Below are 26369 nucleotides of genomic sequence, written 5' to 3'. Positions count from 1 at the left end.
ATAGAGACAGACAACCATTCACACTCACACTCACACCTACGGACAATTTAGAGTCACCAATTAACCTGCATGTCTTTGGACTGTGGGAGGAAGCCGGAGCACCCAGAGAAAACCCACACTGACACGGGGAGAACATGCAAACTCGACACAGAAGGGCTCCACCACCCCAAGGTTCGAACCCCCCACCAACCGGGAACACTCTTGCTGTGAGGCGACAATGCTAACCACTGCCCTTGCACAGGAATGTATGGTCATATGACAATAAACTGGATTGATTAATTCATCAAAATAACGAGCACATTAATCTATATTGGAAATAATCAGTATAGTTGCAGACATAGAGTGGGTACATTCTGTTTTTCATTTCATTTATTTGACTCACAACCATGTCACTTGGTATGGAGTACAAACATTACATACTATAACAAAACAATGGCACACGGCGTGGCGAAAGTACAACCAATGTGACTCAAACAAAAGAAGAACATTCTTTAAAAAAGCACCTAGTGTACAGATTACTTCTGTTTATATAACACCTTGGCAAACACCTTTCTCTGTAAGTCAGTAAGCTTAGATTCAAACAAAATATGATACTCATCTCCCACGTGATTATCATCACAGAGGCTGCAGATCCACTGGTTTCTGTCCAGCCCTTTATATCTTCCTGTGCCTTCAGGAACTCTGGTGTTATTTACTCTAAAATTACAATTAGACTGTCTGTACTTTTGGTTTTCATGCAACAGATACTTCTCCAGTTTAAACTCTTGTGTAATTTCGACATACATAAACATATATATATATATATATATATATATATACATCACATGATCACATTGCCACTTTTGTCTAAAATGCAGGTTTTGTTCTGCGACATTGATGGGTAACCTGACTTTTTTAGTGTTTTATGTTTTGCCAGTCATGCAGTATCACATGTTATATGACATTGGTGATGTTTTATTTTTAGTTACTGTTGTCAGGAGGCTGCAGGTGTAAAAAAAATGAATTGCTTTATGGTCTTAAAGTCCAGCTGTTAACCAAGATCGCCAGTATTTGCCAGTTAGTTTCATGTGTGTTCTGCTGCTGTGGCGCACCACAACAACGCTCCACCACTTTTTTCTCCAAGTGAGGAAACATATTTGCAGTTTGCTTGATCAGGTTGAAAGCTCATATATATAGTTTTTTAATTTTTGAATACCTAATCATCACTATGCATCTCCATTGGATTGGAGATGGATTGGCGGTTTGGCGCAGCGTCTGCAGTGATGTGGGCGCTGCGCTGGACCATCGTGGTGAAGAGGGAGCTGAGCCGGAAGGCAAAGCATTCGATTTACTGGACCATCTTCGTCCCAACCCTCACCTATGGTCATGAGCTCTATGTAGTGACCGAAAGAATGAGATCGCAGATACAAGCGGCCGAAATGAGTTTCCTCCATAAGGTGGCTGAGCTCAGCCTTAGAGATAGGGTAAAGCTCGGACATCCACAGGGAGCTTGGAGTAGAGCTGCTGCCGCTTCACGTTGAAAGGGGTCAGTTGAGGTGGTTCGGGCATCTGATCAGGATGCCTCCTCTTAGAGGTGTTCTGGGCACGTCCCACTGGTAGGTGCTCCCCCCCAGGAGTAGCTGGAAAGCGTTGCTAGGGAGAGTAAGGTCTGGGGTGCTTTGCTTGGCCTGCTGTCTCCACGACCTGGCCCTGGATAGGCGGATGAAAATGGATGGATGGATGGATGGATGGATGGATGGATGGATAATCATCACTTAAGTGTGTGTCATGCAAGAAAGCCATTAAAAACAAATAGAATGGTCGAAGTTGTCACATTGCCATTGAAGTTGCTAAATGACAATGATCTCATGTGTTCACTAACATGCAAGAAAACATTCCACCTTAAAAGATGAAATATGCATCGCTCTTCTGACAGTTTCTTTATTTGTGATGCTTTTGCAGAAACACATCACAGAGCCTGTTGAACTTGGCCGGCATGTGCTGCATACACACTGCCTGCAGAAAATAAAAGTTTGCTTTGCTTCGTTTTCATATTCTAGTTTGATGACCTCTGCCTGCACTGCAGCTTTTACTCAGAATGGATGTTTCGGCTTCATTTGCTCAACAATGTAAGAAAATGAAATCATTCCAACTATGCGCCACGTCTTTATGACCCACGATGTCCTTGATTTCACCTAATACTATTTAGCAAGATGTTTGGCTGACTGCCACATGATGAAACTATTCATACAGTCTGACTAATGTATGTGAAGTTGCCACTGTAGGTACAGTGCTTACACAACCTTTGAAATGAGCCACCATTCACATGCACGTTTGTGCTCATCATGGGTGCGCACTGGTGCTCTCAGACCTAGAGTTGTCTTGCTTTGGTCTGAATCAGGGACTTATTTTGTCACTAAGTTGTATAATTACCTAGAGTTGGTTCGTGTTCTCACGGCAACATTTACAAGCGGACCAGATCAAATGCCTTGCGCCAGAAAGCTGCTCTTGATTGGTCAGAATTTCCATGCGGGAAAAATCCAGGAAGTAAAGCAAACGTTGAAGAAGAGTACACTTGCAAGATAAATGTGACACTTTCTAATGTCACAATGGAGGGACAACTACGCAGGTTGATTTTAGCGCTGCTCATCGTGGACTATATTGCTGTCATTGTTCATTTTAGTCAAACCATACAGTTTGAAAACGAGGCGCGGCTCCAACTAGAAAACAATGTTTTGATGCATTGGATGTGCTGAATGTGCATATTAAGGCAGTACAGGAGGAGGTGCACATTAATAATCCTCCAGAACTGTAACATGCTCATGTTTAACCCAAACAATGTGTCATGTGACTGCAGTTGGTTCGGATCCAGGTCGGAACACGTTCTCACCACAAACGAACCACACCAGAGTTCATTTGTAACCGGGCGAAAACCACCTCTTCAAGAAGGTCTCCGTCAGGTTGTCTTTGTGTTCATACCTGCCCAAACGAACCAGAAGTTCATCTGAACCGAACCAAAGACCAGTGAAAGCACCCTTAAACAAATAGCACTACACCCCAGGTTGGTTCCAAAGACAAGAAGAACTTTGATTTGTTTGTACGCAGAAAGCTGTGGCAGTGTCAATATAGGTGTTCTAAAATAAATGACAAGTTGCAATGAGAGATGGGGGCTGACAAAACAGTGTTTTAGTTTGCATCAGCCATGTTTGTTACCGTAAAAGGCTCGGTCCATTCACCACCGCTCATTAACTGATGCAGTACTTCAGTAATTATAAATTACCTTTAGATTAAAAGTGGAGAACAAAGAAATGTATGTGTTGCTTATTCAGTGTGGGCGACTCTAACAAAGCATTCAGAGAAACTGAGTGTAAATTGGCATTTTCCAACTGGACACGGCAAAAACAAGGTCCCAACCTAATGCTTTTAGTCTCATTATTACTCTCCCACCTTAACAAATCCTTACTGCGCAATTAGGTTACACTTTAATTTCAGCGAGCGAGAAGCTAATGCTCTTTGAGAGATCTCTCAGAGGCTCTTTTCACGTTCACTGTGGGTGTATATAAGGGTGAGGGAAAGGAGATTTCTCTAAGGCCTATAAGCTCCCTGAATTCAGCCATACAGAGGGAATAATGAGCCTCTCCACTGTTGTCTCAGCCCAGCCCCAGACTTAAGCCCTCCCCCAACAAGCCTCCATTTGCAAATTGTGTGTTCTGCATTTACATATACATACGATTTAAAGGAATCCTTCAGGTCTTGGATTAGTTCACGCCCCCCTCGCTTTAAGATTTCTATTGGTCCTTTCCGCACCAGCGAGGCCTCATGATGAGCTTCATTTAGACTCAAACAAGTCAGAAGTCTTTCATCTCAGAGTTAGAAGTCGCTCAGTCATTTATTTGTATCGTCGTACTTGTTGCTCAGCTGCTACAATTTACCAAGCCTATTTGTTTAAATGTAATACATGTTGCTATAATTGACTTCAGAAGAAGAGATTACACCTCTGCTCGGGACATGTTGTTGCTCCACAAGTGCCGAGCTGACAACTCCCCGTCCTCCTCCTCCTCCCCCTCCTCCTCCTCCTCCTCCTCCTCCTCCTCCCCCACGCCAACGTCAGCAGGAAAAGATCAGATTTTATGAATCAGTGTTGCGTCTCAGTCAGATTTCCTTGCTTCCTGTAAACGGTTCCTGATTTGCCTTGTACCACCGTCATCGCATGAGTGGAGCGGACACATCTGTGTGAGGCAAAGCTCCACGGGAGACTTCCGTCACCAGAAGATGGATGGAAATGTATCAGCAATGAATAAATACGCCCAACAACTTCCCCCTTATCCCTCCCTCATTGCAACAGATGTTACAGCTCCGTCGTGTTTTCTCTCCCATGGTGCAGTGTGGTTCCACTTTAGTTTATTTATCCTCTCATTCCCGTACTTGTCTTGAGTGGATGCGGAAACTGGATGTGCGCGCACGGAGCCGTATGTATGTGTAGGTGGACGGCCCCGCTAAAAGAGATTACCCAAGCTCTGTCATGCACACGATGGGGTTGCGTGACCCTATTGTAAACCCGGAGGCCGACCTTTGACCTTTTGAGAAGCGATGAAATGGAGGGAAACCTCCCATTTCCCTCTGCTGAAGTTTAGAGGCTCTTCTGGTGTAGAGGAAACTTTTGTTAATGAGGTCTAGAATGGATTTTTAATGAAACGGCCGCTCTGTTTGAAGAGGGCAAAAGGAGCATGTGAGAGCAGAAACAGGTGTCGGCCCTCGTCTGCACAGATGATGAAGTCGGGGGATGATTTTATATTTCTGTGATTGTAAAGACTTTACTAAGAATGAGGTCAAAGTCTTCAGCCACATAACTGCCAGACCTTCTTTCTATCATGCTCCAGATGTCTTCTCTGTTAAAATTATCTCTTTGTCTGGGTTTTGGAAATATCAGACACCCCGAGTTGACACTTTCACATGCTAACGGAGACGTACTTTCAGGCTTCATATAGTGTGATATATAGCTCATTGTACAGCTCTCACAGAGACGGACAGGTTTACAGAGTTACAGTAATGATTGCCTCCACAGATGTTTTTTTTCTTTTTGTTCCCTCCCCATGCCGACAGAAGTGTAATGCATTCACTTGGAAAATTTTCTGGGTTTTTTTTTCTTCTTTTTTTTTAAATTATGGAGATTATTATGTCAGAATTTCTAGAGAAGTTTTCACGGAAAACTCTTGCTTTTTCTGAATTAACAAGATTATTACTTCACAAGTCTGAACAAAGGTTTTCTTGAAATTAATTAATTAATTAATTTTTTGGAATTACCAAGATAACTATATTAGAAGTTTGAGGAAAGTGTTCTTGAAAAACAAATTCTCCTCTTATTAGAGTTACCAAGGTTATCACCTCAGAATTCTGAGAATAGTTTTTATGGAAAAAAATCGCCTGTTTTTATGAATTAGTAAGATTATTATCTGAATTTTGAGAAAAGTTTTCACATAAAAAAAATCTCTGACAAGGCTATTATTTCAGAAGTTGAAAAAGAAAAGTTTAGGAAAGGTTCTCATGAAAAGAAAAAAAAATTGCTCATATTTTTCTTAATTAAGAGAAGATTATTATCTCAGAATTATGTAAAAACGTTATCGAAAAATAAAATTGCTTTGTTTTTCTGCGCTAATGAGGTTATTATCTCCAAATTCTGAGAAAGGATTTTATGGGAAAAAAAATCTGCTCTTGTTTTTCTGAATTAACAATAATATAATCTCAGAATTCTGAGCAAAGTTTTTATTGATAAAACTTCTCCTGTTTTTCTGAATTAACGAAAAAAAAAACTTGTTTTTCTGAACTAACAAGATTATTTTTTCAGAACTTTGAAAAAAAAACGTTTTCTAGGAAAACATTGTCTTGTTTTTCTGAATTAACAAGATTAATTATGTTAGAATCATGTAAACAATTTTTATTTTATTCATTAAAAAAAAAAAAAAGCTCTTTTTTTCTGCAGTAATAAGATTATTTTCTCATTATTGTGTTGTTTTATGGGGGAAAAATGCTCATGTTTTTCTGAATTAACCATACCTCTAACTCTGAGAAAAGTTTTTAATGATTAAACTTATCTTGTTTTTCTGAATTAATTAATTATTATCTCAGAATTATGAGAAAAGTTTCCATGGAAAGAAAAAATCTGCTCTTGATTTTATGATTTAACAATATTATTATATCAGTAGTCTGAAGAATTTTTTGTAGTGAAAAAATCTTTATTTCTCTGCATTAACAAGATAATTATCTCAGAATTATGTAAAAAAAAAAAAATGGGGGGAAAAAGAGCTCTTTTTCTGCATTAATGAGATAATTATCTCATTTTTTATGGAAAAAATTGAATTGACAAGTTTATCATTTTAGAATTCTGAAAATAATTTTCATGGAAAAAAAATCCTCCTTTTTTTTTTATAAATTAACAAAATTATTGAATTTTGAGAAAAGTTTTCAAGGAAAAAATTAAATTAAATTATCTCATAATTATAAGAAAAGTTTTCATAGAAATATTTTTTTTCCTGAATTAACTAGATTATTTCAGAATACTGAGAAAAGTTTTCATGAGAATAAAATCTGCTCTGTTTTTCTGCATTAGCAAGATTATTATCTCAGAAGTCTGAGAAACATTTTCATGGAAATTCTGCTCTTGTTTTTCTGAATTAACAAGATTTTTACTTCAGGATTATTTGTAAAGTCCTTATGGAAAAAAATGTCTTGCTCTTATTTTTATGAATTAACAAGATAATAAACTAATCAATTCTCGTTTTTCTGAAAAAACAAGCGCTGATTTTACATGTAAATTTCAATCTTGTTAATTCAGAAAAAACAAAGCTTTTTTTTCCCTCAAGTGACTGCATCATGTTTACATACATGCCTTCACATTCAGATAAATCTTTAATTGTGACATAACACATGCACAACTGTTGATACATTAGGTGATCTTCTCTTTTTTACAGTCAAACATGTGTAATGAAAAAGTCCAGAGTTTCAGTATCTCCTGAACTCCTGTGCCCTCTCTTATCCTCCCTCTGGCAATAAAAGTCACCAGTGTAACTCCCCCATGTCCTGACGTTTTACAGTTTCACTTTCCTCACTTGTCATCTGTTGCTGCGTCTTTTATGGTGTCATATGATCGTGAATTCACCCCCCACCATGTGCGTACCTGTGCACACAGAAACACACTGTAGTCACTTTCCTTTAGCCTGTAAAATAAGCAGCTTTGAGGCCTTGGCTCACACTTCACCGCCACACAAATGGAAATGCTGCTGTGTCATAACACGCACTACTTGCTACTGTTCTTCCTCTGTCCCTCCGCCCGTCTTTCCTCCATGTTCCGTGTTTCCTGGACATGTCATTTGCTGAGTAAGGAGTTGTTGTTTGACCTCCCGTAACACAGAGAAGGAGGGGTTGTTGAACAGGAAGTGAATAGGAAGAGGAACTCCCGTGGCATGAAGGAAGTGATGGCAGTTCGTACCTTGAACTTTGCATGTCATTTATCGAAACAGCAATTATTATTATGTGCTTGCGGTGGCGATGGCCTTGGGGACGATGGGTCAGTTAGGGCGGCTTGTCGGCGTGTGCTAAAGAAGAAGACAGGTCGAAGGGCAGTGTGTGTACAGGGTGGGACGTTTCCGATGTTCTCTGTAAAACAGACATCTGGGGTCATGTTACCATAATCATTTTCTCTAAGACACACACGTTCATACACAGAACATTAACAGCGCCTCCCATACCACCGGATGAAGATACACCATCATATCAGTAACAGCACATTGACACTTGCCACACACACACAGACCTGTTTGACGCCTCTCTCCTATCCGCTGTGTCCTCATAAGCAGGGTGTCTCGTGTCCTCTTCTATTTTTACCGGCAGGCGCTGAAAGCCTCTGGAAGCTCCTTGTCAATGGGCATCTCATTCCACCGCCAACGGCGTGTCACCATTTATTAAGTCGTCATTACTCAGGGCCATCCTGGCTGATGGTGTGCCGGGGGGTGTCGCAAATAGATCGGCGAGGATAGGTCGGACTGTTGCTGCACTCCCTAAAGGGCAAGCCATAAAGGCGTGTTCTAGCACATCTCACTCCACCGATGTAGATCGATGCAGGTAGCCGGGCTGCCATTAGTTTGGCTAATGCAGATAAATGGGAGGGAGGTGGCTGATTGGGGCAGAGGACAGAGGGAGAGGTCGATGCAGAGAGGCTGAGTGTGAGAAGAGAGGGTACTTTTCATGTGTCTGTCCACACTTCTTTTTGTTTGGTGTAAACAGCTAAAAAGGCTGTTTAGACTAAAGAGGTGTTGAGAGACGAGGACGTGGGCGCCATGGTTGTGGAAGTGAATGCACAATGGATGACATGGATTCATGTCGGCACACATCAAGATTCATTCAGAACGACTTCACAGATAAAGTGTCAACATGACTTAAAGACACAGTCCTGAATGTTACACAATGAACTCACAAATCAATCACTGAGGTCTGGGAATATAGTGACATGGCACAGACGCCCTACGAAGCAGTTGGATGATAACATAGGTTGTAAACAAGTCAACTGTTTAGCCAGATTATGTTAACCATTTTATTTGACGTAAACCTGAAAGAAAATCCATCTGAAATGTCACTAAATGCCTCATTACGGGGGATTTATACCTATGTGGTGGTGTCTCTGTGTCACTCTGCAGTTACAACTCCAAAACAGTAGTTGGCAGTGGTGTTTCTGTGAAGTGCTGTGAAGTTTAGTTGATTCAAAACACACATTAAACACACATTAAACATGGCTTAATTGAGACAGTTTCAAACACAAGTACACAAATCAGCTTCACTATAACTCGCAGCACTCAGAGACAAACACTTGTCTTTATCTGGACACATTTTCCCCACAAATACAACATGCTAACGTTATTAGCACAAGCCTATGGCATTTTACATTGTGTAAATTAGCCTAGCAACGAGTGGAGATTTCCGCTACTCATATGAAGCCAGGATAAATCACACAGAAGACTTAAAGAGGTATTTTATGGAGGCTTTATTGTCTTCACAATTTATTGTTTCTTATCTGTGAATTTAAAGTAAATAAAAGCTTCGTTTCCACTGAGGGAAATGGTTTCAGCTTACAGAAATATACAGGAGGTCTGTGACGCTGCAAGGTGTAGTAACATTTCTGGGGAGGTACAAGTATGCGCAGAAGTATGAGGGGGATATTCACAAGCTACCCAGCAGCAATATACACTAATATATAAAATAAATGCATCTGATCTGAAACTGCTCTAAAATGTTTCATTTGCATTTTAAGATCACTAAAATTTTCTTTCGGGGTAGAATGCCCCCGGTCCACCTTATCTAATTTTAGCTTTGTATCTTTTTTACTATCCTATAGTTTGAGCAATGATGTTATGTTTCTAAGTTTAAGCAGCTTACTCTGAGGGTACTATGATATTTTAATCAATAGGAATAATGGCCACAACTACAAATGTAAGATCCAAGTAGTGATAAACTGAAATTAGCCTTTAAGGGTGGTGTTTCCCTAAGGAGGCAGCTTTGCTTCGACACGCTAACTTTTCTTGTACTTTTCCCAGAGATTATTTAGTACATCTACTGTCCTTGCCAAAAAAAGTTATGCTGCAATTTTATCTGACACACAAACGCACAAGCATGCAATGCAGCAACAGTAGTTTCACAACACAAAGCACCGGTGGGAGTGCTGGAATATGAGGGCATCCTTATATCACACACACACACACACACACACACACACACACACACACACACACACACTGTGCTCACTATACCAGCGAAGCTCTCAGGTTGTTTTCTTTTAGAGTCTCAAGGTGTGTGAGTTGACACATCAGCACTCCTGTTTATCAAAGCTTTTATCACCTCTCCACTGCTATGTCACCTTCGGGGAGGAAGCAGGAGGTGCCCACTCACACACACTCACTCACACACACACACACACACACACACAAACACCTGCAGGGGCTAGCGGCGGGGGTTGAGAGAGGAGGGGGAGTGTTGTTGACCTGCCGTGCTGATGTGAATGACTTAACCAGATACAGGATCCGTCCCAGACTACACAGGTTAACTACCAGCATGTGTTCCCCTCGCCCGGCAGATTTCATCTGGATAAGTCAAAAACACACTCTGTGGGAAAATCCTGACTTGTGATTTACGTACGATTTTCCTCATAACTCTCTGAAAAATATGTAAATAAAAAATCCGAGCTCAAAAGGAACCAAATGTGTGAAATTAATATGGGAGCTATTTTAACAAGAGACCGTCCTTATAATCTACTTTGCCGAACGCAGGGCTTGAAGTCTACATGATGTGGCTGTTAGAGAAATAGACACTCTTGTTCTGTCTCGCCTGGTCCTGATTTACTTCTCCCAACTTTTCCCAGGACTGTAACCATATTTCTTCTATCCGTGTCATCCAGACTGATTCTTACTAACTCCCAAAACCACTTCAATCCTGTGTTTCAACCCAGTGATCCTGAAAAAAGTCTTTAACATGATCCGCAATGCTTTTAAAATTTATAGAGATCATGTAGACGAGCCTTCATCGGCCTGTCTCGCCAGTACTGAAGTCCTGAATGTGAAAACAGTAGATTTTCTGAAGGATGAAAAAAGTGTTGCGTGTAAATTCCTCCCAAATTCTCTCCCTGACGAAATTCTAAAGATGAAATCTAAGGGGGAAAAAAACACTCCTGTTTTTCCAGCAAAGTGTCTTTTATGAACTTTTTTCTCAAATTTATAACTAAACTAAATTTAAACATCAGATTCAGCATTTGCAAATTTAACTTCTTGACATGGAAAAAGTTGAAAAAGGTCGAATAAATAGAAACATTTAATCCAAAGTGGATGGGCAGACCTTAAACTAAAGGTCTCGAAAGAATTCAATTTAACCAAAAGTTAAACATCTACAGCTCCATGGCAACTGGGCAGGCTCGACTAAGTAAGACTGCGTAACACTGCGTAACACTTTCCAGTGTTTTATCATATGACATAATAATGTAAATATTTGCAGACCAGGAAAATGGCTCCTGTAACTTTAAAGACATGTTATCAGCTGACACCAATCACACTAAGGTGAACAATAAAATATCATAGGACATTTGACTAACTGTGATTCTGTAAAATACTTGAGCCAATCATTAACAAGGTGGAGGGACTTCCAAAGCGTAAAAGTTTTACTGGATAGAGGAAAGTGGACTGTTGTGAGTTTTGACTCTGGATTTTAATTTAGACTTGAGGACAGTTTGTGAACATTTTTTAATAGTATTTATTTTAGTTTCATATTTATTGAATGAGTACTCATTGTCTGTCTCTAATTTGTCTTATTACTTGCATTAATTGCACTGACCAGGAGTAGCATTTTATTCAAACTACAGGAGTCAAACAAAATATTTGTACAGATCTCTGGTTGAAATGCTACTTTACTATATAAGATGTACTGGGAGCTATCAGTTTAGTCTGTCAGTCTTTTGTCCAGAGGTGTGGACTTGAGTCAGATGATTTGGACTTGAGTCAGACTGGGGTCACAACTTTGATGACTCCCGCCTCGACTTGACAAAATCAAAAATGACTTGCAACTCAACTTGGACACCAGTAACTGTACATGGACTTTAGCCTTTTGACTTGAAAATACTTGATACCTTCCCTAGAGCCCAAAGATGAAATAGTAATGTTCTTTAATCTGTGTGCCACAGATAAATTCATTTGCCTTCACTTCCTAATTTAATTGACGTTAACACTGCTCATTCCCAGCAATTCGCCATTAAGTTCCACAGATCTTTAGTTGAGCCAATCTGACAGCATCCAGTCAAGTTGCAGGAGAGAATCATGAAGAACTAACATTATGATACTGAGCACCGGTTGGAAAAATAAGATACCAAAGGTAATCATGTTTGTGCACTACAGTGTGGTCAACAAAAAAAACAATTGTAAAAACCAATTGTAAAACGTGCGGGTTGAAAATTACAAACAGAGACGCAACAACTTCCAGATGACTTGTGTAGGACTCAAAACTCAAAGTTTGGGACTCAAGACCTATCAGTCTTGGCTCAGGATTTCAATGCAAAGACTTCAGACTTAGTTGTGACTTGCAAAGCAATGACTTGGTCCCAACTCTGCCGTCAACCGAACATTTACTTTTGTCCTGCATGTTTCTGCGTATATGACGTCAGCTTGGCAAATTGTGAACCAAAAGTTTTTGTCCACTCTCCAAGTTGTTTTTCTGACTTGAGGGGGCGTTCACGTAAATTTTCCCAGTCAGAAACTTATTTTTATGATCATTCAGACACCACATGATTGCAGGAAAATTTGCATGTGTCTTGTTGTGTGTCGATACCTGTGAGAACAAAAGCTTGTGGGATTGATTCATGCTAAAAATTACTTTCTTGTACATTTTTCATAAACAATGCCTAGTCATTACGTCAGATCTACTTTGCTCTTCAAAATAGTCTTAACTGATCTCGGCATGTTTTTACAGCCGCGGTTTCATGTGCATCTTTTTAAATCTGTGTCTTTGTATTCACTCTGTGCACAATAGTGTGCATATAATAAGCAGAGTCGTGCAAGATAATATAAGCTTGAGGTGTAACCAATCTCACATTGTCATAAGTGTGTGGGCTACATTAAGGTAAATTACTACATTTTCCATTGCGAAAGGGCTTTTTACGTGTGGGGTCTCCCACAATTCCACATCAGAAAATCTTGTAGGGTTCCCACGTCAACCTACATTTATTAAAAAATTACAGTGCAGGCCGAGAAGTAACGACTTCTAGCTTTGTTCAACGTGTGAGGCTGCACACAGAACGATTAACAGAGTTATTGGGCTAAGCTGGGCTAACGTTATGACTTCCTTGTTGAAAATGGCACTACATTTCGTAAAGAACACATTATGACTTGTTTGCCACCTGAAGTTTAGGACTTGGGACTAGGGATGTGCCGTATCATCTTGTTCATGATAATACGGGTACAATTTTTAATATGTGAAAAATTCATATCATGATACTGGCTATATTTCGACTTGTTGACAATGGCTTCATACTGTTACCCACGGCAACAACAAACATGGCTGAAAGGGAAATTATTACCAACTCTGCAGTGGTTCCAAAAAGAGGAGCAGCTTCAGTAGTGTGAAATAAACTGTGGCGTCTTGAGTGTTTTATGAACAGTTCCGGACTTCTCAGACTCTTTTAGCAAGTTACCGCTCAGAGGGAACTCAAGTCAGCGGCTCCTCCGGCAGCAGTACAGCGTCTCTCCTTCTTCTCTCTTGCTGTGCGCGCACAGGAGTCAGTTTCATCAAGCCATATTGTCTTAAACCTTTGGTCATGTAAACTTACGTGACACTTGAGGCTGCGTATATAGTTTTTTATGAATATTTGAAGGCAAACTGTAAAACTACATCACTTATTTTGTTACAATTTTATGTTCTTGAATTGACGAATTGATCGACTTAACTTGGGAGTTGTCAGTCTTGACCTAGGACTTGACTCCAAATCTGACTGTCTTGACTTGGGATGTCACTCGAAAGAGTCTTTACACTTGAGTGCAAGGGCTTACTTGCAAAACAATGACTTGGTCCCACCTCTGCTTTTGTCTGACCTTTGCCTGAGGACGTACAGGTGACCTGTGAATCAGCTGACAGGAGCAATAAACCCGGCAAACGCCTCGTTTGTGGTTTTTCCACAGGAAGAGTTCTGGTGTAAGAGATATTAGCATAAAGGAAATGGAGAACTGATGACTAATAAAAAAGAAACAAGTGCAGAAGAGGCCACACTATAAAAACCCAACCATCCACTCCACTTTTTATCCAGTGTACTGGTTTCATCGCCGCTCTCCAGTCATCCCGCCCCCCGCTCTGTCTCTCTCACCAGCACTCCCCTTCTCTCTGGCTCAGCTGCTCTCCCTCCCCTCCCCTCTCTTCCCGTGGATGGTGTAGCTCCCTCTCTCCTTCTCTCTCTCCCTCGCAGTCTGGTGGAGCCGCACACAAGGATTAGAGGGTTGCTGTGAGTGTCTGCTCAAAGAGAAGAAGCCAGAAGACAGAAAGAGATAAAAAAAAAAATCTCCAGGAAAGGATAGCCTCACTATTGTGGATAAGTGATCTGATTTACCTTCACACAGGCTCTACCTCTCATCTCAAGCCTTGCTGAGCCTTCACCTGGGGAGGAAGAACAGATAAGCCAAGGGGACTATATTGCCTGGACCTCCACACGGGGAGCCATGTGAGCGGCACCCCCCTCCACCCACTTCACACTACAGAAGTCCCCCCACAGTCTACTCTCTGAGCTGGGGAGCACAACCAGGATTTTTCTACCTCCTTCTCTCCCCTGGAACCTCCACTTTCAGGACTCGCGTGGAGGGACTCTCCAGGCTCGGCGGACCCCCAGCGGGAGACACTCATCTCTGGGCACTGGTCGGGGGTGTGAGTGCCCCCTGGTCTGGAGGCCAGCCAGCAGCACTCCAGCACCATGGATTACCTGTTTGGGATTGTAGTGCTGCTGTGCGGGGCGGTGCAGCCGGGAAGAGGTGTAGAGCCCAAGCACAACGTACCCAGGCTAAAGCTGTCATACAAGGGTAAGCCTCATTCTCCGTTCTCCCCTGACTCCAGGATATAGTGGTGGTCGCTGGTGCTTTTAACGCAGCTTGTCTGGTCTGTTTTCTTGCCCGTGGGGCGCTCTTTCATGCTTTTCCTTTCATCCATTCTTCCTCACGTTGAGTATCCCTTTTTTCTCTTCTATTTCTGTGAATCTATTTCTGCCTCTGTGTGTCTCTCATTCACTCTTTCTCCCTCTTGGTCAGCACATCTAACTCCCTGCTTAACCTTCCCCTCTCCCATTAACTCACTCCTTCCTCCTCACTCGCTCTGCCTGTCTCTCAGAATTCACTATTCTTCTTACAAATAGTCAGATTGGTTCCATATGCTGAGGAAGGGCTCTTGCCTGGAGTTAAATGTATATATTGGCCCCTGTACCAATTTTCCCCTTGTGCTGTCCCCTTCTGCTAGTACTGTACAGCCCTGTTAAGTGCTCCGAACAGGCAGTGGAGCCTCTGTTTTAATGGCTTCTGTCCCAAAAACTCTGCTTTGGTCATGACACAGAGCCTTTCTTTAAGGGGCCGTGCAGGTTTCACGACTTTTCTGCGTCTCTGTACTGTATCCTAAATGGATCCAACAGTTGTAGAGTTTTATTTCAACGGAAAAACTATACATGCACGTCGATTTAACGTGCACGTATACAATAATGCATTTGCAGGAGGAGGTTAGAGGGAGAGAACGAGAGGGAGTTTCGCGTGTCTTTTTATATCGTGCACGTGTAAGTTTTTGACGTATACGAGCAAACATGTTATTCTCTCTCCTTCTGTGTTATTTTGAGGGGAGACTGCGGAGCGCCGGTTCTTCCTCTCCTCCTCCTCCTCCTCCTCCCTCTCTCTCTCCCTCTCTCTCTCTCTGTCTCGTCTCCTCTCTCACACCCCACACTAAATCAGGCTCTTTGTAATAGCAGACTTTTCATCTCAGCTAGAAATAACTGGCAACATTTTTGGCATATTTTGGGGAAGGTTTTTTTTGTTGTTGTGCTTTTTAATGTCAGCGAGGGAGGCTATTGTGGTTCTTTGTCCTAAAACATGACCGAAAGTATATGGCTGGGAGTGTGGTCTCTCGATTCTTTATTTTAGTCCCCGTTTCTCTCATAAAACATGCCCTCTGAAAATTTATGAACGTGCTGATTTGCCGTCGTTCAGCAGCATCCCCCCTCGTGTGTCACCCAAAAGCTTTGGTTCCTCGGATAATTTCAATCTTCGTCGAGGGAAAATTTCAGTCTTGAAGGGGACCAATGTGATGTTTGTCACTCTAATTCGTTTTCTATCTTTAGCCGAGACGTTTGGTATAACTTATGTTTAGAGGCCTGCTATATGACATGCTTTATTCTTTAGATGGAGTGCAAGTTATAATTTTGGTATAGTATATTTTCCTTCATCAACCTTTCAACTTCTAAGTGTGTACGCCGATTGTTCGGATAAAAAAGCATGTGACTTTTGTATTTTAACATTTAATAAGCTTTTTTTTTTTTTTTTTTTTTTGACGGTGTCCTGATGACGCTATGGTTGGCATAAGTGTAGATTTCGCATGGGGCGCAGGATGCCCTATTAGAAACATAAAAGTGGCAGCGGACTTTAAATTTTGACAAAATTAAAGACATTTACACCATAAATTGATGCAGAAAAGGCTCAAATTGGTGGATAAAAATTCACCAGAACTTCTGATGCTACAAATTTTCTGGCGAACTACCCCCTTCTTTCATATGTGCCCCCCTCCAACGCTGAAATATAACCTACGCCTTGGTGTTTGGACTCGCTGGCACGTCACGATCGAAGACTTTAAAAGGCGATGACATGCATTGACCAAGTGAACACAGTGAATCTGGAAAGAATCAGAGCTGAACTTACCTGCTGCAAGTCATGCATCCCCTGGGCTCCATCATGTCAGTTCACACGAAGCAAAGCCTCTAGGCATGATGGGAAAATGTCATCCCTCCTTTACACAGCCATCTGTTTCAAGAATGCGAATATAGTTCCCTCCTGCCCCCTTTTGTGATCTTCTTCGCTGTTCAGTCTGACAAGCGAACATGTTGCTGACAACAATACTAGACAAGAGATATGTCATCAAGCATCAAAGTCTGCACTGACTCACTGTACGAGTGATGGGTGTGCATCGTCAGACCCAGAGAGCAGGTCTGCGGGGAGGAAGAGTCTCCTGTCATGACAGATGTCCTTTAGTGGATATTATTTTTGCTAAAAGTACATCAAAGCCTTTTGTTTATGTGTATGTGCGTGTGTGAATGTTCTTGCCACGTCTTGGTGTGAGGACTCAACACCCTCTCCTGCGATTTCCTCCCCTTAGACTGCGAGCAGTGTCTCGGTGTGTCGGTTTGCGTGTGTTTTAGCGAAGCAAAAAATGTGTCAGGTCTGGCATGCTCCCACATAATTAGACACCTGGTTTTGTGCGTGTGGCCGCGCACGTACGCATGAGCTCACAAATCGGTATCTTTTATTGTGCTGTTGAATCTTCTGTAATTGTGTGTGATTGCAAACTGCTGTTGGGTTCTGCTGTTGTGCGTGTCATTGTTTTTGTAAAGACATCAGAGTGTATCGCGCGCCACAGTCTTTGTGTGTCAGTGCTCGGGCCCACAGGTGTTTGATGGCCCTCTTGATGCCTGTCGGGGGAAGATTCTCGGTTGACACCCACACTGTGGCGGGTGGCAGGAGGAAAAGGGGGGATGGAGGCATGGCGGGGGTGACGGCGGAGGGGAGGAGACTTGCTTTTAATGAAGGAAAAGCTGGCAGACATACAGTAGATGACGCAGAGGGAAGGGAGGCCTGGTCGTTAAGCGAAGTGTCACTCATCCCCTCTCCTTCCACGAAGGCGGCATAGTAATTAAGTCAAATAAACGACAAGGAGGAATCCTCCTGGGAAGGACAGTCAAACAAGCGCCGAGCAAAAGAGTACGCCGGGCCCTTGAGTGGGACGATCACACGAGCACAGAGTGAAAGAGAGCCTGAGTGGCAAGAACCAGGAGGGCCTGTGATATGGGGCAGTCAAATCAGCAGCGAGCGTGCAAGCAGGGTCCCATGAAATCACTCTCAAATGAGCGCTGATGACACGCCTCCAGGGACTGATCGTCTTCTGCTGGGAAGGACAGGCGAGCGACTGCAGAGTGAGCAGTTTGAGAGGTAGAAGGACTGAGAAATGGAGGCAGGTAGATAAAATTACCTCTCATGGGACGGCTGGCGCAGCAAGTGCAGAGTAGATGATTTCCCAGTGGGGTCAGTTAGACATCTCTCTCAGCTGAAAGGATCTGGCTTCATGGGGACAGAACCATGATCACAGGAGTTAATGATTTTCTCTTCTCCTTGAGACGAGAATACCTCACACTTTCCTTACCCTGACCGGAGAAAGAGAAAGAAGAAGGTGAAACTCAAGTCCAAGTTAAAATAAGCATGCTTAGCAAAGATGATACACATACAAATATCATGTCATCAAAGGCTGACTAGAATATCCCTATTGTCATTGTACATGTACAACGAAACTGAATGCAGCCTCCTCAGTGCAAATATAAGTAATAAGAGCCTATAAAAACAATAAAGTAAAGGTAAATCAGTAAACAATATTCAGGGCCTTCCACCTATTGCACAACTCCCTTATACTACACTCAAACATATTACCATAGTCAAGCCTTTGTGAATTCATTAAGGACAGTTATAGCTTTTTATGACTGATATAAACCAGTGTTGTGTTGTAATATTAAAAAAATGGCAACCAGAATTTCTACTGAAAGTGAGTCATTATTACCCAGAATTTACCAGGAAAGCAAAACATGTTGTGTCATCATCTTAAACAGTGTTTCTCAAGTGGGACTACGGGTACGCCTAGGGGTACTCCGGAGTACTTCTGGGCGTACATGAGATTTTTTTAAATGTTAGATTAAAGGAACAGTGTGTAGGATTCAGTGCCAAGCCTGAGCTCCCGGTTAGAATTTCTTCAGTGTTCTTAGAAACTGAGTTATCCATGGAGGTCTCTTCCTCTCCAACACAAACGGACCAGTTGATTAAAAAGGGTGAAACACTGAATAAAGCAGTTTCATGTTGGTGTTTTTCTGATGCTGTTTGGCTACTACAATGGCCAACATGACAACATGAATGGCCCTATCTAGAGCCAGTGTTTGGTTTGTCCGTTCTGGACTACTGTAGAAACATGGTGGTGCAACATAGCAGACTTTGTGGACTAGGATCGGCAACCTCCATAGATGTATATGGCTAATTTTAAGGTAGCAAAAACTCAGCAATTTTTATTTTCAATTAATCATACACTAAAGAAAACGTACTCATCATATTATATTCCATCCCTGCCAAATATTCCCCTAAATCCAACACACTGGACCTTTAAAAAATGTCATGCATAACTCTTTAAATAATTACACTTAATTAAAAAATGTAAATGTAAGTTTTGATAAAACCATATTTAATGTTTCATATTCCTGTTTTCAGTGTTCAGTGTTTCAGCTGCTGCAACACACGAAATTTTGTCAACGTTTTCTGAAGCAGTTGTGTGTTTCCACCAAAAATGTTTTGCGCTAGTCAAGAGTTACTCGGCTAAAAAAGGTAGAACATTACTGAAAAAAGTTTGACAGTGACTGATCTAAAACTATGGTGCTTTAAAGGTCTAGTGTGTGGGATTTAGTGGCATCTAGTGGTGAGATTGCAGAACTGAAACTTATCCTGAGTGCTAACCATGTAGGAGAACTACGGAGGCTGACAGGAAATGTAAATGGCCCTATATAGAGCAGGTAACAGGACGTACTCCATGGAAGAGGAACCGCTCTCTGTGTAGATATAAACAACTCATTCTAAGGTAACGAAAACACAATGACTCTTATTTTCCATTGGTCATTAACTAATGACCAATCAAAGCCCCTACATCCTACACACTGGACCTTTAATGCTGCACAACTGAGGCTATTCAGTGCTGCTGCTCCACAACCATACAAATTGCAAGGGTGAAACAATGCCATGCTCCCATGGATCAATGCATACCTGCACACAGTCACATTCCTGAACACCCTCTCATACTGTAAGCAGCCATCAGGGGGAACACTGACCCCTAAAGGTCAATCAATGCACATACAGCACACGGTGAATACAAACACAGTACGAGAGTAGATCGATGAAACTGCAGACCTTGACCCTATTGTGATCCCTTAAAAAAAGACGCCAGCGAGCGGCACTTTAACACTTAAAAGGCCTCGTCAAACAACCTGATAATTACACTCGGCGCGGGTAATTATGGAGCCTACTGTATGACCTCTTAATGCCATCGCGGCCGCCCCACGCTGGCTCGATGGGCGGAACTGAGGAGCAAAGACGGAGCGAGACTGAGAAAGAGACAGGGAATCTGGAATTGGCTTACAACCCCTTCAAAATAGACACTTGGTGTGGAACCGCACTCAACGCAGTCTGGACTCAGCCCCATAATAAGCCCGTCTGTGTGAGCGCGTCCGTGTGTGTGTGTTTTTGTGTGGGCGTGCCTGCCTATAAAAATATGGACTGTTTGTGGGTGTTTGCATGTGTGTTGGTTTATCAGTGGATCTTTATTCATTCTTTTATATGTGAATGAGAATCTCTCTCTCGCTCGCTCTCCGTTTTCTTTCTTGTATCTGTCCGTTCTGTGGGCTCGGGCTGACAGAGCGGATGTAGATAATTATAAGGTGTTCTCCCAACGCGCCAACTTTGGAGATGTCTGCCTCCATCGCTCTCTCCCTCCTTCTCATCGCTCTTTTCTTCCTTTCTACCCCCTCCTCCCTCCTCTCCTGCGGCTCAGTCGCTTCTCAGGGAACCACAACACCGCAGACCCTAAGTACAATCTTTAAGTAGGCTGTGTGTGTCTCTGTGTGTGTGTTTGTCATTTTTTTTTATGCTGGTCTCCTTTTCCTGTCTCTTTGATTGCAGCTCAGTTGATACATATCTTTTGGCTATCCTTCTTTTCAACTCTATTTGCAAACACACACACACACACACACACACTGAACTACCCTCAGCTTTGCTCCCACACGGCCACATTCCAACACTACAAACCAATGTTTTGCAGCGGCTTCGCTTTTCCACTGTGCCCCCATGTTACATCCGAATATGTGACATTTCCTCACCCTGACTCACACACCTGACCACAAGTCCACAAGTTGAAAGACGGTGTAATTAAGTGTGTGTAAGCGTGTATTTTTGTTGACACTCATTGCCCCGCGGATAATTGTGCAATGACACAGCGCACTTGCAAAACAAAAAGCCATTCATCAAGTCACAGAAGACTCTCCAGCTTGTTTTCGTTGAAGTTTTACACCACAGGGAGAGTGTTGTGTTTGTTGTTATCGTAGATTGTTTCATGCTGTATCTTATTGTAAGTTATTTAAACTAATAATGGAAGGCGGGCGGAGCGATTGGAGTATGTTATGATTACCCCGTGTTGCAGAATGGGCTGCAATAATCTGCAAGTTTTACAACCTTTTCGATTGCATGTCTGTAGTTTGCTTTCCGAGTTGGTGAGTGTGTTGGAATGCCGTGCATTTCCCCAGCGTTCATAAAATGTCCCCCGTAATTACAGCGCTCTTTTCTCCAGAAATTTTTATTCAAACCGAAAACGATTATCAGAAACAGCCTGGATGTGTGCTCTTTGGCCCACAATAGCATGTAGTGTCAGTGCTTTGCTGAAAGATTAACGAGCATGCACACACCAAATTGTATGCGCTCAGTGTACATTTTCGTCTGTGTGTACATAAGCGCTGTATGGACATGCATGCGGGAAAAATACCCCGCGCCTTTGCATCTGTGTTTGGGATGTAGGCTTGGGTTACAGAGCGGTGCAGATTGCTGAACCGCGGGTATGAATGGGTCCCGCCACCTGCTAAGTCTTGTCAGTCAGATGGAGAAAGGGTTGCTCCATTCAATCTGAACAGAGTCGTGTTACAAATGAGGGGGACATCTCTGCGGAAAGACACACTGAAGGACTGATAGACAACAGACGGACGCACAGATGAAGAAAGGGAAGGGGGAAGAATGTTTAATAAGTAGAGAAAGTAGGTTTGAAGTACCGAGGATGTGCAGTGATTGACAAAATTTACAGACTCTAGTCCCTTGAAATCTCATTAATTTAAGACTCAATTTGCAGTGGAGTCACTTTTTCCTTTTTTTCCCTTGGACTTGTTATTTATCTCTTCCTGCCATACATACCAGAACCAGCATGAGACATAATGAGGAAGATTTTGGAAACACTTTTACTCATTTTACATTACCGCATTGGGAAATGACAAAGATAAATCTTGACTAGAGCCGGAAGATACAGAGAAAATCAAATATCATACCCAAAATATCGATGTTTTGGGTTAACTATTGGTGCTTTTACACAGTGAGATTAGCTAGGGCTGCCCCCGACCAAGAATTTTCCTAGTCAACCAACAGTCATCATTTAGGGCCATTAGTCAACTAGTCGCCCGCATGTTTACAACATTAATGTAATTATTATATATTATATATTTTGGGCGGGGCAACACAATGGTTTGAGTTGAAGGTGTGAGAAAGAATAGTATCAGTAACATTGTTAACACTGTGCTACATTACAGAGAAATACAAAACCGTACTAATGAACCTTCATTAATATAGGCCTATATTTTATCTACAAGTGCACGTCACACACTGAGCGAGCCGCCTGTTAATGACGCTGTGGGCTAATGGGCATGTAGCTACTTCTATGTTTCAGATGATACGTCATGTTTGTAGTCGACCAATGAAGATGAGTTTACATATCACCTTGGGTTCGTCCTTCACCTTCTCAGAATGATCCCACACTTTGGATTTCCTGCCCGACATGTTATTAACTAGCCTGTGGAATAACCGCAGGTACCAGCCCTGGAAATTAAACTGACTCCTTTCTGACTGCTGAGCATGGCCACTTCTTGTGTCTGTCCTTTCAAATTAAATTCCCACATGGTCCAGTCATATAGGTTTTGATTTATTTTGACAAGCCGCAGCTCCAAGTAGAATTTCACTTTTTTTTTTTTTTTTTTTTACCACACCTAAGCGACCAATAAAATCTTGCCGACTAATGACCTTTCTGGTCAGCTAAAGTTTGGTCGACTATTGGGGGGGCAGCCCTAGTAATGTAGATATAATGACAAAGTGGGTAAAGGCAAATTATAGAAGGTGATTGAAGTTTAAAAAATTACATCACTTCCTGTAATGCAGCCTTTTAAACGTGGAAAAGACAACACTTACAATATCACAATATCCAAAATAAAAAAAGATGAGATTTAGTCTTGTATCGCAATATTTTATTTTATCTAGCTGTATTTTATCAGGAAGACCTATTGAAATTTAAAATGTCTTTTACAAGAGAGACCTGGTCAAGGTAGCAACATATTTAAACACAAAATATAGAAAATTATATACAAAAATTAACAATAAAACAGAGAAACAGCTATTAAACACAATGGTCTCTCAAGAAAAACATCCACACGCTTCCATCACCACATTCTTTATGATGCCCTTCAATTCATTAATGGTTGTAAATGTTTTTTTAATTTTAGATCATTTTGCAAATTATTCCGTTGCCAAGTTGCATAGTAGAAAAATGTGAGTCATCAATCTCGAATAATTTAAAAAAAAAAAAGAGAGAACAATATGGGCCCCAGTATGGAACCCTGGGGGACACCTGTAATTATCGTAGGAAAATCATATTTGTGGCCCTCTGCCTAAACACATAGATTTTTTTTTGAACCATTCAAATATTAGATGTCAAACTAGATATCAGTATAAAATATATATATTGCCCAGCCCTAATTCTGACTTTTTATTATTTTAGTACTTTTGTTTTTGTCGATTATTATTTTCCACCGCGAATGCATTTCATGAAATGCAGACACTCATTTATGACATGAGACCTCATTTTGTTATACCTTAAATAATGGTGTGCAGAGCTGAAATGCGCATCTGTGCCTGTGGATTTGTGTTCCTGACGCATCAACGTGTTTGCTGTCACAGTTTGCCGGGGACACATTCAGATCTGTAGCCCTGCCTCATTAATTTCTAATAAAATGGCAGAGCTGACATTCAGCTACACGGCACAGCTGACAGGCTGCACTAACAGGCAGTGGCTCCAGACATGACCACCCTAACCACAGCCTGGTCCCTCTCAAAGTCCATCCATCAAACTGCCTCACAATAGCACTATCTCCCTCGCTGCCTGCACAGCTTTGCAGCGGAGGGATTTGTGTGTTTGTGTGCGTGTGTGAGCTGATGCACATGGCACATTTTGCCTGTTTGTATATTTAAACAAGTTTGTGTCGTTGACTGCGTTTGCATACAAAAGTGCATATTTGCAAGTGTGTGTCTGTGTGTGTTTTCCTTAAGAGTAATAAGAACCAGAGAGGCTGAGCAGCCTGGTTATACAGTGAGCATTTAGTGGTGTGCGAGTGGGCTTTCTGCGGCCGGCATGGCCAGGCCTCGAGCCGTCTGTGGTCACAGCGCTGGTGGAAAACCGCTCTATGTGGTCCAGCCGTCCAATGACAGGAGGAGACACACACACTAATGAAATGGTTCCATATTCAACCGCTTTTGTTATGTGTGCTCTTATTTTTTTTTTTTATAAATTCTGCGCTCATGTTTCTGCCTCAGTTTGCTTTCATTATCCCTGTGTCATTCATTATGTTGCTCTCTCTGCTTTTCCTCTCCTGTCCACTCCTCTAGTGTACTCTACTCTTGTGTTCCTCCTCGCTTTCTGTCTTTCTCCCTCGATGCCGTGCGGTGACGAGGAAGTCCGGCGTTCGGGTTTTAGAGAGACGAATGGTGCTGTACGCTGAAATTCAACACTTGCTAAGACTACTCATATAGATTCTTGTGGTTTGGGATGTGGTCACGTTTTCCTTGTTAGTCCTGCTGATACATATCCTATGGTTGAACACACTGTGAGTCACATTCACGAGACATAATTTGGTATTAAAATGCCCCATAAGAAACAGTACTCGACTATGAATTATGGCTGTGAGTCACTTTGGTTGAAAATTTCTATTTTAGCTGAAACAGTGTTTAACAAAACCGAAAAAAAACACACTCATTCTTTCTGAAAAGTAATTTCAATATGGCTCCAACAGCAAACTTCTCACATATTCATTGCAGTCAGCACACACTTTATTTATGCACACCGTTCTCTGCGATTAAAACACACACACACACGCAAGCTCCTCTTAATCGCAGAGTTCACGGCACCATGTGTGTGAGGCAGCACATTTCCCGTCAGCGCTGTCACTCACCTGCACCTGAATGAGAAATCCAACGGGTCCAGGTTGTGTTGTACAGACGGTCGCCATAGAAACCAACCCACACCTGCTTCTGTGCTTAGAAAGAGAGAAAGAAAAGGGAGGGAGCGACTGAGAGCGAGGAGGTGAACTTTTGAGGCATGTGTGGATATCCTTGAGCTTAGGATAATATTTGAACACTTTGTTAAGCAAAGCTCTCTGCAAATTTCCACGGGGCGGCCGTCTCGTCTCTCTCTTTTTTTTTTTAACTCTCTGACACCTGTGTTTTGTGGCCGAGGCCGTCATGAGAGCGGGGGAAACGTACACCGCACCACACACGGAGAAAAAAGAAAGCTTTGGGAGGCAGGGTTGGGAAAGACAGAGAGATTGACATGCCAAACCAAACCACTGGAGATTTTACAGTACTGTGTGTCTTTGCTTTTCTGGAGCTAGCCTTGTATTTGAAAGATAAACATGTGTAATTCTCTGCGCCAGTTCTTTTTGAGCTGCCATTTTCTTTTCAAACCCTCTTTTTTCCCCCCTTTTGCCTGTCATTGGAGCTGCTCTAATGCAGACACAGATTTGCAGACTTTAAGAAACCACAGAAACACACCTATGGGGTCTAAGTCACACACCTTTTTCCAGCAGCAGAACAAAAAGGAAAGCTGTGTCAACGAACAGGAAATGAACATTGAAAATGTGTCATTCACGTTCACACTTTTTGTACTTATCCAAACCCCCTCGCCTCTTTACCGTATATATGCGCATGAGAAACACTTGATAAGTGTTGCATTAGTTTAATGGAATATTATTACCCATCTGTTGAATCTCAGTCAAGTGTTTTCCTCTGTCAGGCTTTTATGTTTCATGTCACTCATACACACACTCACACAGCGGCGCGTACACACATTCAGATAAACATAATTTAATGCCCCGTCGCCTTTCTTTCATGGCGTTTCATTATTCCGCGATTGCGTGGCATGTAGGCGTCTAAAGCGCCTGCCTGTTTGGAGAATGGGGGAGTGAAGAGTACTCTACAGACAATTGCACTTGAATTCTGAATGTAGAATTTTTTTTTTTTTCCCGGGGCTTTTTAAGACAAGAGCCAGGTTATTTTCCATAATGGAGTATGACAGAGGGACAAATGATAATTTATTTGAATGAATTGCTTGTATTTGCCAGTTTCAAGGGGTGTCCTTGAATAAACAGCGTGTGTTTTTGCATGGAGTGAATATGAAAATGAGTCTAGTTACATTATATACCACATATATAAATATGTAGATCAGCATGATTACACCATATCTTTGGATGTATGCAGATGTGTCTACCAGGGTTGGGCTTGTGAATTTTACAAATAAAGCGGGATACTTCTGTGTCGAATTGACACCGTACCCTACACCGTAGCCTGATGTGCACCTCCCCAGAAATGTAACTACACTGCACGGCAAGGCAGACCTTCTGTCCTGTTTTGTAAGCTGAAACCATTTCCCTCAGTGGAAACAAAGCTTTTATTTACTTTAATTTCACAGATAAGAAACAATAAATT

General features: G+C 41.9%; 1 protein-coding gene across 1 annotated transcript in view; it reads left to right on the top strand.

Moving 5' to 3' along the window:
- Window positions 1-13814: 13814 nt before the first annotated feature.
- The window catches only part of sema3aa (sema domain, immunoglobulin domain (Ig), short basic domain, secreted, (semaphorin) 3Aa), a 49387-nt gene continuing 36832 nt past the window's right edge, over window positions 13815-26369 (top strand). Inside the window, exon 1 of the mRNA XM_050036725.1 lies at window positions 13815-14564. Within this exon, the coding sequence (XP_049892682.1) occupies window positions 14459-14564 (106 nt within the window). The 5' untranslated portion in view covers window positions 13815-14458. The remainder of the gene's footprint in view (window positions 14565-26369) is intronic.

The sequence above is a fragment of the Epinephelus moara genome, chromosome 23 (assembly GCF_006386435.1).
Source record: "Epinephelus moara isolate mb chromosome 23, YSFRI_EMoa_1.0, whole genome shotgun sequence".
NCBI classification, from domain to species: Eukaryota; Metazoa; Chordata; class Actinopteri; order Perciformes; family Serranidae; genus Epinephelus; species Epinephelus moara.
The sequence above is the reverse complement of the archived record's forward strand: the minus strand, read 5'-3'. Positions and strand labels throughout refer to the sequence as shown.